The following is a 15,098-nucleotide window of genomic DNA, read 5'->3' as shown; positions in this document are numbered from 1 at the left end:
GGCTGTCTTTATACCTAGAGTGCCCTCTCTCCCTCCCTACTGATGTTTTGTCTATTGATTCTCATTCATTCTTTAAAGTATGACTCAAATGCTACCTCTTCACTGAAGCTTCCCCTGACCCTCCCATTGTTACCCAATTAGACCTTCCCCCTGTAGTGGGTGAAAGACAAAATGACTGAGGAAACAAAGGTTGGAGCTCCCAAGCATATTGATTTATTAAACAATGCATGCCGATTACTTGACAGATCAGGACCAGGCCCCTTCCTCAGCTTAGGGCTGGACCCCAAATATAGAGGGAGACAGACTTTAATATGTTAAAAACAATTAATCAAACAAGGCCAATTAATTAAAAGGAAACAATTAACTAGAAAACAACATCAGGTGGATGTACAATTGTAAGAAAACTCCTTGCATCAATCTTTGGATCTAACTGGGTTTCTGGTCAGCATAATGTAGCTCTTTAGTTAAGGGTCTCTAAGCAGCAGGCAGAGGTAGTCCAGCTTCCCAGCCACATATGACTAGGTTCAAACAATACAATATGATTTTCTCCCAATTCCTACAACTGAATAAAATTTTCTCACAAGACAGAAGTTGGACAAGACCCAACGTTGAATAAAAAAGGAACTGAGCTAGTTGCAGAATTGAGTCACAAGATGGAGTCGGTGTGGTTCACCCAATTCCCACCACCATTTCCTGCTCCAATCCCCTTAATTCCCTCACCCCTAAGAGTCTGCTTTGTTTTATAACTCTTTAATGTACTTTTCATGCAATATTGTACATCATACTTATGTTGGTATCATTTTCCCTCTAATAGATCTGAATCTCCTTAAGGGTAGGGACTAGAATTTAATGTAAACTTTGTATCTCCCTCAGTACCCAGGACAGTGCTCTGTATCCATTTCATTTGTTACATGATGTACTTATGGCTAATCAATGTCTTCAGCCGTTGTTAAAGCTAACAATTGTATGGTTTTTAAATGTATATATAGGAAGTATTCGTTTTTAAAGCATCTATATATGCAGGAAGAAGAAAATGTAACGTTAAGAATCTTTTTCCCATGTTTTCCTACAGAGATTCATGTTATTAGAACCCATCCAGAGTGAACATTCCATAATTTTCCATTATTCTCCTAAGAATTTTTCCTTCCTAGCATAGTTTGTGTAGCTAGACCCCTCAAAACTAGCTCCCAAGTGTTGTCCTACATAAATGATGAATCTGGAGCCCAAATTTGACACCTGAAATATATGAAGAACCTAGGTTCAAATCTTGCTTCTGATGCTTGCTACTTGTGTGACTTTCAGCAACTTATTTAACCTCCCTGAGTCTCAGTTTCCTCACGTGTAAAAAGGAGGGGGTTGGACTATATGGCCTCGGAGTCTTTTCCAGTTCAATGTATGTAGATGATGCTAAGATCTCCATTTTTCAGGTCATATGATGGCTTACATCCTAGGTTGGTAGCAGCCTGCAGAGATGAGCATGACTAGACTAAAACTTAAAAGAACAGAGGAGTTCATTCATCAGGACATTCTCCCCAGTAATACAGATGGCCACTTATCAATGCCTGTCCATTCTGTGGGATTCTTGTCTGTGTTTTTCCATGGATTCACCACAGAGGATCCACTCAAAATACCCAACATCTTCCTTGGTTTCTCCTGATATCATGGGAATAACAGAAGGGTACTCAGCTATCCATCACTCCTGGTCCATTCCATTTGAATAGTTCATGTTCTTTTCCAATCTTTTACTTGTATTCAAATTTCCTCACTGTTTATATGTTTCAGGGCAAGTAAGTGGAGAAGTGGATAGAGTGCTGGGCCTGAAGACAGGACGACTCATCTTCCTTAGTTCGTATCACTAGCTATGTGACCCTGGGTAAGTCACTTAACCCTCCCTGTCTCAGTTTTCTCATCTGTGAAATGGCGAACCACCCCAGTATCTCTGACAAGAAAACCCCAAATGAGGTCATGAAGAATCACTCAACTGAAAAGCCAACAACAAAACAAATTTTATGTATCAGCCTATTCATATTACCATCATTTTCTAGTAAAAAAAAAATAGCTGGAGTCCCCTGATTTACAGTAGTGCTACTTACAGAGACCAATACAATTGCTATCATTTATGTAGTCCTTTAAGGTTTGCAAAGCACTTTACGAACAGTTCATTTGCTGCTCAAAGATAACTCTATAACTATAAGCATTATTAGGCTTTTATTTGTTTGTTTGTTTTACAGATGAGGAAACTGAAGTTTTCAGAGGTGAATGGATTTGTCTGTGATTAAAGATGTTAAAGATGTTAATAGCAGCATTTGAACCCAGGTCTTCCTGAAGCCAACCCGGGGTCCTTTGCACCATATCATGCTGCCTCAGCAATAGGAAAATAAACTCCACAATGTAAAAAAGCAGAACTTTAAACAGCTGGGAAGCTATAAAAGCCTACTGGGATGGTATCTTGGAAAGAATGGCTGAACTTAGAGTCTCAAGACTTGAATTCCAATTCTACCTCTGCTTTGTACTGTTTGAGTTACCTTGGGAGGGGATTGGATCAGGAAGGAAGGATTTGAATAAAGGAAACAATCATTTATTAAAGGAAACAATCATTTATTAAGCACCTGCTATGTGCCAGGCACTGTTTTAAGAGCTTCACAAATATCTCATTTAATCCTCACAACAGCCCTGAGAGGTAGGTTCTGATATCCATATTTTACAGCTGAGGAAACTGAGGCAAATGGACAGACTAGATGACCTCTGAGATCCCTCCCACCTCTTTATCTATGCTTCTATGATCTTTTTGGTTGCTCACCTATATTCTTACTCAGTATGAAGACAGGACTTGTAAATATAAGGGCCTTGCTTGTTTAAACCCTCACAACCAGTTAGTAGGGAAGACCTTTTAACTCTGTGTTGTTTGAGAAAGATAGGATATAGTTTGGAAAGCAGGTGGAAAAGGGCACACAGAGGAACAGAGGTGAGCAGGAAAAGGCTAACCTAGCCTCTTCATTGGGCAATCCCAAAGCTGCAATCCCAAGACTGGCCAAAATGAAACTGTTTCCCAGAAATCAATTTTCCGGGTTGTGCCAACTAAGTCTCTAACTATTTCACAGGGAGAAAAAAAGAACAGGAATTGGAAAGCAATAGAAATAAAAGTACCAGAGTTAGTGGGCTTTAAGGGACCAATGCCTAATGACAAGTAAGACGTGCACATTGGCATGCTACTTTTGAGTGAAGGGTTGCAGCAGTTTTTAATAACAGGACTGCAAGGAAGCAACCCAGGCCTGAACCTGGGTCCATCTTGGCATTCTTCTAGCCAGCATGGCTGTACAGTGCTTTTCACTGCAGCAAAGAGAGACTATTGGGGCTGTAAGGGACGTTAGAGGTCATTTAGTCCAACATTCTGGTGCAGTGGAAAGAGAGCTTGAACTGCTGTCAGAGGACCTGGATTTGAATCCTGTCTCTGCCACTTGGCAGAAGGCCCTTGGATAAGTTAAGAAAAGGTATCTGGGCCTCGGTTTCCTCATCTGTAAAATGAGGGTGTAGGACTAGAAAGGCGCTGTGTTCCCTTTCAGGTCTAAATATACATCCTATGATATCTATCTATCTATCTACACCTCACTTTCCTCACCTGAAAAATGAATGAACTGGACTAGATCACAGATTCTGAAAATCAATTCCAGTTCTAAACCTAGGACCACACGGTACCGTTCTATAGATGGGGGAGCCGAGGCATCAAGTTGGGAAGTCAAACAAAGGGGGCATGCATACTCTCTCTAGGGGTGGAATAAGAAAGGAAAAAACCCTTACCGGGTCCCACCGACCCGAAATCCTCCTCGGAGGTGGGATGGTCGAGGGGGATTTCTGGTGGGGCTTCAGGGTGTCATCTCTTACTGAAGGGGTGTCGCCTATCACGGCAGGGCAGAATCTCTGTCCACCGAGCGTGGGGTCGGGGGGTAGACCCCTGTCAAGGTGAAGTGTTCGTGAGTGGGTGGGTACCTGTGGAGGCCTTGCCACGCTGAAAAGCACCGGGCGAGCATGAGGAGGGCGGAGGAGCCTCTGGGTGGCCCGGGTGGCCCCGGGGATCGCAGTGGCTTCAGGAGCTTCCTCCAGCTGCTGCTACTGCTGCTGCTGCTGCCGCCGCCGCCGCCGCTGCTCGGGGGCAGGGGGACGTGGGTGGACTGACACTCTGCAACGCCGAGCAGCGGACACCCGAGGCGGTTTCCGCGGCTCCACCCGCGTGTGACAGCCCCACGCCGGCGCCCACTTCCGCCCGCGGCCCCGAGCGCGCCCGCGTCCCGTGCCCGCGCCTGGAGGAGAGGCTCGGGAGCGCGGGCGGCGGCGGCGGCAGAAGCAGCAGCAGCGGCGGCGGTGGCGGCGACAGCAGCAGCCCGAGGGAGGGGGCGGGCGTCCCGGGAGGGGGTGAGCGAGCGGCGAAGTTTGTGCAGGCGGGGCTGGCTGGGGAGGCGGGGGACGGCGTCGGGCCGGGTGGAGCAGCGCGAGACGCGCGCCTGTGGTCGCTGCCCGTGGTCCTCTTGCAGCCCGCGGTCCTGGAGCTGCATCCTCGCTGCTCATCCTTCTCGCAGGGTAAGAAGGCTTCTGCTAGAGGAGGTTTCCCTCCCAGGACACCCCCCCACCCTCCTCCTCCCCGCTCTGGAGCAGACCTCCGAGGTTTTGCATGAGTGGGGTCTGCTGCAAACTCAGCCCCCACCCCTACCTCCCCGGGTCAAGGAGCAGGGGGAGATGCCATGGGGTGCAGGAAGAGAAAGAAGGTGGTGTTGTTATTGTTGTTTTCGGGGGGGGGGCTGTCAGTGCAGTGCAGAAAGGTGAGGGTATAAAACGGAGCATCCTTCCTCTTTCCCCTGTTTCCCCCTCCCTTCTCTACCCTATCCCCTCCTCCTCCCTTTTCTTTCCCAATCTCCTCCTCCCTTTTCTTCCTGCTTCTCTCTCCCCCAAAGAGGAGGACGAGAGGTGCTAGGGAGAAGGGGTGCTGGGAATGTGGATGGCGCTATCAGTACCTGCAGCCCTAGGGCCTGAATGCTGGGTTCATCTTCCCCCATCCCCGACCCACTTTATTTTCTGAGAACATCAAATAAATAAATGAAGAAGGGGGGGGGGGGAAGAGAGCGGAGGAAGCCAGCAGCAGATACCACACCCTGGCTTTGAATTAGGGAGACCAGAGAGCCAAATGAAGGAGTGTTGGAGAAATTAGAAGCCATAAATATATAGACTGGCCCTGAGCCACCTTTTAAATGTTTTTCAATGTTTTGCAAAAAAAAAGAAGGGTCAATGAATGAATGTTGTTAGGAGTTTTAAGCCCCACTGGACAAAGTTATACATATGACATACTATATTAAGGAATGTTTACAGCATGCAGTGTTAAATTTGTATAATTAATTACATGTGTAAAATTTAAAAGATGTACTTCTATTTTATTATTATACGTATATAGCATATATATTCATACATACATTATTTTCATTTTCATTACTGTCCCCTACAAGTTCCTTAGACAGTAACTATTAGAAGAGAAAAGAGATTCCTCCTCCACCCCCTATGATGATGCATTTAAATAATATGCCATTTTAATTCAGTTTACTCTTTGAGACTGATGCTAAAAAAGTTGAACCACCTTAAAGTTGTAACTCATGAATAGAGGGGGATGACCAGTTTTGAAGTTAATAGAATGTTATTTATCAGAAGTTAGAGTTGAGGTTACTGTATTTTGATTCTCAGTAAGGATAAAGTGGTTAAATAGTTCTTGAGGCAGTGATTGATAAAGAACATGTTTAAAAAAAATTATATATCCGAGTCTTTATTGAACCTGTCAGTCTTAGCTTAAAATCAGCATGCTCTCTTAGAGAAAATTTCTACTTAGATAAAACTGTTGCCTAATCTAATACAATGTTACTGTGTATAAAGGAAAAGATGTCATAAATTATCCATAATAAGACTTTGAGTTCACTTTTAAAAAAAGAATTCATGTTGATTTTTAAGGTATAATTTTGTAATTTAATTTGTAGAGCCTCTGACACATACCAAGTGTTTGACCCTGGGCAAGTCACTTAAACTGCCAACACTCATGGAAATTCTCCATGACTTCAAGTTTCAGAGCAATTGCCTTTCAGCATTGGTAGAGGGAGTTTCCTTACCAGGAGTTCTCTATATTAATTAAATCATAGGTCTGGCCCAAAATAATTTAATTTGTAAGCTTCATTTTTCATTCTTAGTAAACTTAATATTTTTTCTTTCTCTTACGTAGGGGACCATTCTCTAAGCTTGCAAAATGTCATCCATCAAGCATCTCGTCTATGCAGTTATCCATTTCTTGCGGGAACAAAGCCAGATAGATACTTACACTTCAGATGAACAAGAAAGCTTGGAAGGTAATGTTAATGGCCAACTAGGTGTGTTTTTTATCTTAACTTTTATGAAGCAGCTAGGTGACCCAGTGGATAGAGTACTGGACCTGGAGTCAAGACACTTATTAGCTGCATGACCCTGGTCAAATCACTTAATCCCTCTCAAGCATCAGTTTCCCCATCTGAAAATGGGGGTAATAACAGTACCTACCTCACAGGATTGCTGTGAAGATCAAATAAGAATAACATACATAAAGCATTTTGTGAATTGTAAAATACTATGTAAATGTAAATTACTACTATGATCATAAACCTCCCCTAGAGTCTTTATTGATTCACTGTGACATGGAGGTGATCTTGGGTTCTCAGAGGCTGGTCCAGAGGAATGCAGACTGGAAAGGCATCAAGTGTAGTCTGTGTGTCTGTCCTCAGGGATCAGCCTAGCTAAGTTCAGAGAGACTCCAAGTTGGCTTCAGGGTAAAGAATTTTTTGGGGGGTAGCGTACCAGGCAATTTTTGAAGGACATAGACTAAGTCAGGGGATTATTCTGCACATCAGTTAAGAGAATACTAATTAAACCATAGATCGTTGAAGTGTTATTTTAAACAGTCCAAAAATATGTTATTAAGTACCTACTATGGTTGTAGACACTGTTCTAGGTGCTAGGGAAGTGAAGACAAAGATAAATTTTTCCTGCCCTCAAGGGGCTTATATTTTATTTAGAGAGACAACATATATGCATGTAAATATATAGAAAATAAATGGAAGGTCACTGGCATCTAGGAAGTTTAGGAAAAGCCTTGTGACATGAGTTTTGAAGCAAACTAGGGATTCTATGAGTCAGAGATGAGGAGGCATCTCTGGCATGGGGTCTAGGCATGGGAGTGGGGGTGGGTATGGCCTGTGCAAAGGTGCAGAGACAGAAAATGGAGTGTTATGTGTGATATATAGCAAGAAGACCTTTGGACAGAACTAGATAGTGCACAAAGTGGGTAATGGATAATAAGACTGGAAAGGTGGACCAGAGCCAGGTCATTAAAGGCTTTAAATGCCAAGGAGAAGAATTTGTATTTAATCCTTGAAATAATAAGGACCCTCTGGAGTATATTGTGCAGGGGAATGGCATGAAGAGAACTGAACTTTAGGAATATCACTGTGGCACCTGTGTGTTGGATGGTTTGGAGGTGGGAGAGCTTTTGAGGCAATGAGATCAACCAGGAGGCTATTGCAATCCAGTCAAGAATGAATGAAGGCCTGAACTATGGTGGTGGCCATATGGGTAGAAAGAAAGGGATAGATACAAAAGATGTGGATATAAAATCCACAAGATTTTGTAACTAACTGGATATATGGGGTGAGGGAAGTGGAGGATGATTCTATTTTCAGACCTATGTAACTAGAATGATTGTGGCGCCCTGAACAAAAATCAAGTTAGAAAGAGAACAAGAAAGGAGTGGTCAATGAATTGTTTTTTTGAATGGGTAGAATTTGAGATGCCTATGGAACATTCCATTTAAAAATGTCCATTAAGCAGTTCATGATGTGAGATTTCATCTTAGTAGAGAGACTAGATTTACATATCTGCCCATCTTCTGCACAAATATGATAAATTCATGGGAGCTGATGAGATCTCTAAGAGTATAGAAAGAGAAGGGCAGCTAGGTGGTGCAGTAGATAGAGTACAGGGTATGAAGTCAGGAAGACTCATCTTCATGAGTTCAGATCCAGCCTTAGACCCTTACTAGCTCTGTGACCCTGGTCAAGTCACTGGACCCTGTTTGTCTCAATTTCCTCATCTGTACAATGAGCTGGAGAAGGAAATGGCAAACCACTCCAGTATCTTTGCCAACAAAACCCCAAAAGGGACCACTAACAGTCTGATATGACCAAAATGACTGAACAACAACAACAAATATAAAGGGAAAAGGTCCCAGTGCTGTGCCACAGCTAGGAGAGAGGATATGATTGCTGATCTAGCAAAGGCGACTGAGAAGGAGCTGTCAGGAGGAAAACCCACAGAGAAGAAGTAGTCAGTGGTATCACTTGCTGCAGAGAGATCAAGAAGGATAAAGACTAAAGAAAAATTGGTAAATTTGGAGAGAGCTACTACTTATGTTTTAAGGCAAGATCAAAATATTTTGTTGACCTTTCAGGAAGAGGTGCTGTGATGAAAGAAGACATTCTGACTACTCTAATAGTTTCTCTAAGGCTGGGTTTTTTTTTTTTTTCGTTAATAAGAAATAGCATCCTGTTTGCAACTGATTATATTGACATAAATAGTTCTTGGAAAAGTAGGTGGATAAAGAAAATAACTCCATTGAAGAGCCTTATCACTGCACCAGTGGTGGAAGGCTCTGAGCAGATAATGTGTATTTATTTGGGAGTTGCTTATCTTGAAGAGAGAAGTTTTCCCCACCAAAATATCAAAGCTTTTTTGTCCTATGTAAGCCTTTTTGTTGTTTAGTTAGGTTATCTGCAGTCACAGAGAATGTCACTGTCACATGCTTTCTTGAGTTTATGTTCCTTCATAATAAAATGCAAGTTAAAAATAGTCATAGCAGCAGTAGAATTCAGCAGATGGGTTTGTGGTGGTTCACTGAGCCTACCTTCCTTGTGGCTTGAAAGATTTAATTACTGCACTGAGGCAATGCATTGGGTAAAATGTAATGAATGGTGGTCCAATTATCATTTCCTTTTTGAAGATATGTTTCCTCCAAAGGGACAGCTCTCACATTGGCTTCTGAGCAAGCCTCCCATGTGGATATGCTTTTAGGAGGAAGGAATGAAAACTGGGCCTTTGTTTAAAATTTACTTGCCTCTGGTGATGAGGGAATTCCTTTCCAGGGCTGTCATGAATAGCAGTTGACATATGGCCAGAGGGTTGAAGAATATTGCCATTAGTCCAACTTTGTAATGAAATTGCTGGTGATTCTTAATGTTCTGAGCAGTGGAAGGTGAAGGTGATAGAGGGGGAGTCTATGAGTTTGGGTTGCCATGTCGCAAATAGATAAGTGAAATCACTCTAATAGAGAGTTTTTTTCTAACAGAAAGAGAATATATGCTTTATGAGAAAATATAAGCTGCCAGAAATATAATTGGGCCCTTCTTTTCACCAAGATTTTGAGTCCTATTTTTATTCTTGTATGTAGCCAAAAATATGGTGCTTCAGGCTTTCTTACATGGCATTCAGAAATGTGCCAGCCTATTTGTGTGACTGCCCCCCACTTTTTTTTTTTCAGCTTTTTGAGTCTAATTTACTTGAACATGAAAGTAATAGTGGAAGTTTAAGCCCTGGAATAGGCCAAACCTTGTCACTGACTCACTGTGTGACCTTGAGTCTGTCATTTAACCTTTTTGTGTATGTTTCTCTATATGTAAAGGGGAAATGATATCTGGTCTTCTTGCCTCATAGAGTAGTTGCAAGAATCAACTGAGATAATACGTGTTAATGTGTTTTGGAAAGTAGATACTTCAATATAAACATTATGGGTTTTGGGCTCAGACCTGGGATTGCATCTGTGTGGGGCACTCCTTGTGTGGAAGTTCCTTCTAGTGACTCATATTAGCAGTTTCTCTCTAACTTAGAGAGTTGCCTAGGACTCTGAGAGGTAGAGTGGCTTGCCCATGATTTCAAAGGCAGGCCTTGAAGCTGGGTCTTTCTGTTTCAAAGGCTGCCCTCCCATCCACTAAACCACCCTTCCTTTCTTCAGAAACATTTATTTTAAACAATGGATATTTAGTTTATTTTCATGAAGGTCCACCTTTTCTCTGTCTTCCTTCCCCCCATCCCAAGCCCCTATTGAGAAACCAGGGAAAACAAAAGCCCTGCTACAAATATGTATAAGAAAACAAATTTGACATTGGCCATGTACAAAAAGAGTCAATCTGCACTTGGAGTCTATTAACTATACACTATTAACTCTCTATCAGGAGGTAAGTAGATTGTTTCACCATGAGTCTTCTGGAATTGTGGCTGGTTATTGTGTTGATTAGAGTTCCCAAGGCTTTCAAAGGTGTTTTTATTTAGCATATTGTTGTCATTGTATCTATTGTTCTCCTGGTTCTGTCCATTTCACTCTGTATCAGTTCATACAAGTCTTCTCTGAAACCATTCCTTTCATGTTTTCTTATAAAGTGGTATTATTATAATTTAATAAGATACAGTTTTTAATTACTTTTGGATTAAGTAACACTCGAGGTAATATGTTTCATTAGTATTTTCCAATATAATTCAATAGACATTAAACACCCAATATGGAAAAGAGCACTGTGCTTGACACTGGGTGAATTTGTATAAATAGATGAAAATAAATAATAATAAAAAATAAAAATAAATCTCCTGCTTCCATGAAGCAAATCTAGTAATGGGAATAAGACATTCACACAAATAATTATAAAATAAGTACATAAGAAAGATGAGAACAAAGGGTTATGTGATGCAAAGTGGGGAAAAGTTATTACTAACTGGGGCATACATGGAAGGTTTCATGGAATAAGTGGCATTTGAGTTGGATTCTAAAGCTTGGATAGGAACTCAGTTGGTTGAAGGGTAAGAAAAGATTATATTGTGATTTATTCAACATCTCCAGAAAGATATTGGATATTTCCGTATTTTAAACATGAAGAACATGAGGCACAAATAAATTGACAAAAACCATATACTCTATTATTTGGCATAGAATAATGCCTCACATATATACAGCATATAAGGTTTACAAAGTACTTTCTTAACAATAACCCTGTGGCATAGGCAAATATCATCTCCATTTTAAAGATGAAGAAACTAAGACTTAATTGCCTTGTCCATAGTCACATGGAAATCAAACCCAGATTTCCTGACCTCTAGTCCAGTGTTCTTATTAGTAGTATAATGCCTGAGATGCAAGGATGTGTGACTTGACTCACTAAACAACACCTGACATGTAGAATTAAATGCTAGCTTTTATTATCATTATCATTACAGATTTCTTTCTCATTGAAATAATTCACCTTTAATATATTTATTATTTCTTTGTCTCTAAGACATTTGACACCTTTCCCCTCTAAAAATAATTTTGTCTATGTCTCTGTTAGGTTCAATAGGAAACTCTTCTATCATCTCTGAGTGTGTGCTAATCTAAAATCTGAACATTTTAGAAACAGAGGTTGCTTATTTGAACAGAACTGGGGTTCTATTTTTAAAAACAAAAACAAAGAAAATAACACCCTACTTTTAGGTGTTTTCATATGGATATAGCATATTACAGATCTGTCCTCTGGTGCTACAGACAGCAACTCTGAGCAGAGTTAAATTTACTCCACGAAGCAGGTCTTGAGAATTCTTATGAAAAGAGAGCTTTGAAGGTAAACCAGATGCTACTGCTTCCTCTTTTTATGGAGATTCAGGAGTCTGGAGTAGGGTGGTACCAATTTAAAAGAAAAGGGTAGATATAAGAAACATTTGAAGGAATAATTGAAGGGGACTCTTTATTGATCGAATAAAGCAGCATAGTATAATGGAAAGAATCCTGAGCTTAGCATCAAAAGACCTAAATTAAAAAAAAAGTTTTTCTTTTTTATATTTACTATTTATTTTTAACATTCTTTTAAAAAAATTGAGTTCTAAATTCTTTCCCTACTGTCCCCCACCCACTGAGAAGGCAAGTAATATGATATCAATTATACATATGAAATCACACAAAACATACTTCCATATTAGACATATTCTCCCCCCCCCCCCCAAAAAAAAGGCAAGAATGTACTCTGAGTTCATCAGTTCTCTCTCTGGAGGTGGATAGCATTTTCCGTCATGAGTCCTTTGGAATTGTTTTGGATTATCATATCGATCAGAATAGCTAGGTCTTTCACAGTTGATCACCATTATGATATAGCTATTATTGTATATACAGTGATCTCCTGGTTCTGTTCACTGTATTTTATATCAGTTCATATAGGTCTTACCATGTTTTCCTGAAACCCCTCCCCTCATTCTTTCTTATGGTATGCTACGTCACAACCACACGTAATAATTTGTTCAGCCATTCCCCAGTTGATGGGTATCCCTTTAGTTTCCAATTCTTTGCCACCACAAAAAGAGCTACTATAAATATTTTTTTGTACATATAGGTTCTTTTCTTATTTTCTTTGATCTATTTGGAGTACAGACTTAGTAGTAGTATTACTGGGCTAAAGGGTATGCACAGATTTATAGCCCTTTGGGCATAGTTCTAAATTGTTTTCCAGAATGATTGGGTTGGTTTTTAAACCTACCAGCAGTTCATTAGTGTACCTATTTTTCCACATCCCCCCTAGTATTTGTCATTTCTGATAGGTGTAAGGGTACCTCAGAGTTGTTTTAATTTGCATTTCTCTAATCAACAACGGTTTTGAGCATTTTTTTATGTGACTATAGTTTTGATTTCTATGGAAAATTGCCTGTTCATATCCTTTGACCATTTGTCAGTTGGAGAATGAGTCTTATTTTTATAAACTTGACTCAGTTTCCTATATATTTGAGAAATGAGATCTTTATCAGAAAAACTGTAAAATTTTTTGATATTACTTCATTGTCTATGACACCTGTTTTTTTTTAGCAAAATGTAATTTCCTTGATTATCTCTTTTAATTAGGTTTATTTTTGCTTTTGCTTTGTTTAATAACATGATTGTTACCTCTGCCTTTTTAACTTCAGCAGAACCGTAATAGATTCTACTTCAGTTCTTTATCTTAACTCTCTGTGCGTGCCTTTCTATTTCAAGTAGGTCTCTTATAAACAATGTATTGTTGGATTCTAGTTTTTAATCCGTTCTGCTATTGGCCTCTTTTATGGGTGAGCTCATCCCATTCACTTTTACAGTTATGATTACTGTGTATTTCCCTCCATTTTATTTTCTTCTCTTTCTCTTTTTATCCCTTCCTCAAAAGTCTGTTTTGCTTCTGATCACTCCCTTCCCTTAATTTGTCCTCCCTTTTTATTATTCCCCCTTTCTCTTATCCCCTTCCCATCCTATTTCTCTGTTGGATTAGTTACATTTCTATACACAACTGAGTGTGCGTGTGCATATGTGTGTGTGTGTGTGTGTGTATAAAATATATATATATATATATACACATACATAAATATTATATATATATGTATGTGTATATACTTCCCACTTTGAGCCAATTTCAGTTAGAGTGAGGTTTAGGCTTTGTTCATCACTCCCCTCCCACCCCCCCACCCCCATTTTCCCCTTCACTATAAAAACTCTTCCTTACATGCCTCTTTTATGTGAGATAATTTTCCCCATTTTACCTCTCCTTTCTCCTAGTGCATCCCTCTTTCTTACCTCTTCATTTTTTTCCTTTTAAGATTATCCCATCATAATTGACTCACGCCCATGCCCTCTGTCTATGGTAGACTCTTTCTAACTGCCCTAATATGACAAAATTCTTAGGAATTACATGTATCATCTTCCCACATAGAAATGTAAACGGTTTAATTTTATTGAGTCAGTTATGATTTCCCTTTCATGTTTGCCTTCTTATGCTTCTTTTGAGTCTTGTGTTTGAATGTCAGGTTTTTATTTAGCTATGGCATTATTATCAGGAATGCTTGAAAAAGTCCTCTATTTCCCAACCCCCCAGAAGGATTATAGTTTATATATATATTTATATTTATATATATATATATATATATATATACACACACACACAATATAGATTATAGGTTATTCTTGGTTGCAATCCAACTCTTTTGCCTTCTTGAATACCATATTCCAAGCCCTCCGCTCCTCTAATGTGGAAGCTCCTAAATCTTGTTTGATCCTGAGAGTGGTTTCAGGGTATGTGAATGGTTTCTTTCTGGCTTATTGAAACATGGTTCTCCTTGACCTGAGAGTTCTGGAATCGTTTTTCCAGTGAGATATTTCATGTTTTCTTCTATTTTTTGATTCTTTTGGCTTTGTTTCATTGTTTCTTGATATCTCATGGAATCATTTGCTTCTACTTGCCCAATTCTAATTTTTAAGGAATTATTTTCTTCAGTGAACTTTTGTACCTTGTTTTCCATTTGGTCAATTCTGCCTTATAGGGTGTTCTTTTTTTTTTAATGAATTTTTGTGCCTTTTCCCCCAGGCTGTTAATTCTCTTTTCATAATTTTCTTGCATCATTCTAGTTTCTTTCCCCAACTTTTCCTCTACCACCCTTGTCTCTTTCTTTAACTCTTCTTATTGGGCCTATATCCAATTCACATTTTTTTCTTTTGAGGTTTTGCTTGTAGCTGTATTCACATTGTTCTCTTTTTCTGAGTTTGCATCTTGGTCTTTTCTGCCACTGTAGTATCCTTTTTTATGGTCAAGTTCCTTTTTTGTTTGTTTGTTTGTGACAAATTTCCAACTTATTTCTTGACTTTGAACTTTATGTTAAAGTTGGGCTCTGCTCACCAAGGGTTGGGGAGATTCTATTCCAAGCTTCAGGATTTTTCATGCTTCTGATTTCAGAGCTAGTTCTGGAGATCTGCAAATTTTTGGTGTTTCCAAGATAGTGTGATGTGGGGAGAGCTCTGGTCACTGCTTCCCTGGTCTGCATTGTGCCATTTCCCCAGGAAGGGCCCCTGCTCTCTTGGGGCCAACCACTAGTATTCCTCTTCGTCCTGGAACCATGACCCAGAACTGAGTATAGAAAATAGAATTTCTAGTCAGCACCAGCTGCACCCAGTGCCAACAAAGGTCTCCTGTAATCTCTTTCTAACCAGTTATCTGATCCCTTTGGACTCTCTGGACTGAGAG

The 15,098-nt window shown here is 40.0% G+C and overlaps 2 protein-coding genes across 4 annotated transcripts in view; one reads left to right on the top strand and one right to left on the bottom strand.

The window, feature by feature from the left end:
* Positions 1–4,296, bottom strand: part of NLN (neurolysin) — a 126,425-nt gene extending 122,129 nt beyond the window's left edge. Inside the window, exon 1 of one of the 2 annotated variants that reach the window (XM_036762058.1) lies at positions 3,799–4,296. Coding sequence is in view for 1 of the 2 variants with exons in the window: in XM_036762052.1 (XP_036617947.1) it covers positions 3,988–4,028 (41 nt within the window). In the remaining variant the exon portion in view is untranslated. The remainder of the gene's footprint in view (positions 1–3,798) is intronic. The other variant, XM_036762052.1, reaches the window with a different exon arrangement.
* Positions 3,114–15,098, top strand: part of SGTB (small glutamine rich tetratricopeptide repeat containing beta) — an 84,496-nt gene continuing 72,511 nt past the window's right edge. The window contains exons 1-2 of one of the 2 annotated variants that reach the window (XM_036762128.1): positions 3,114–3,187; positions 6,251–6,374. In XM_036762128.1, coding sequence (XP_036618023.1) covers positions 6,275–6,374 — 100 coding nt within the window. In that variant the 5' untranslated portion in view covers positions 3,114–3,187; positions 6,251–6,274. Of the gene's footprint in view, positions 3,188–4,337; positions 4,576–6,250; positions 6,375–15,098 lie in introns of those variants that run through there. The other variant, XM_036762121.1, reaches the window with a different exon arrangement.

The sequence above is a fragment of the Trichosurus vulpecula genome, chromosome 1, assembly GCF_011100635.1.
Source record: "Trichosurus vulpecula isolate mTriVul1 chromosome 1, mTriVul1.pri, whole genome shotgun sequence".
Lineage (NCBI taxonomy): Eukaryota > Metazoa > Chordata > Mammalia > Diprotodontia > Phalangeridae > Trichosurus > Trichosurus vulpecula.
The sequence above is the reverse complement of the archived record's forward strand: the minus strand, read 5'-3'. Positions and strand labels throughout refer to the sequence as shown.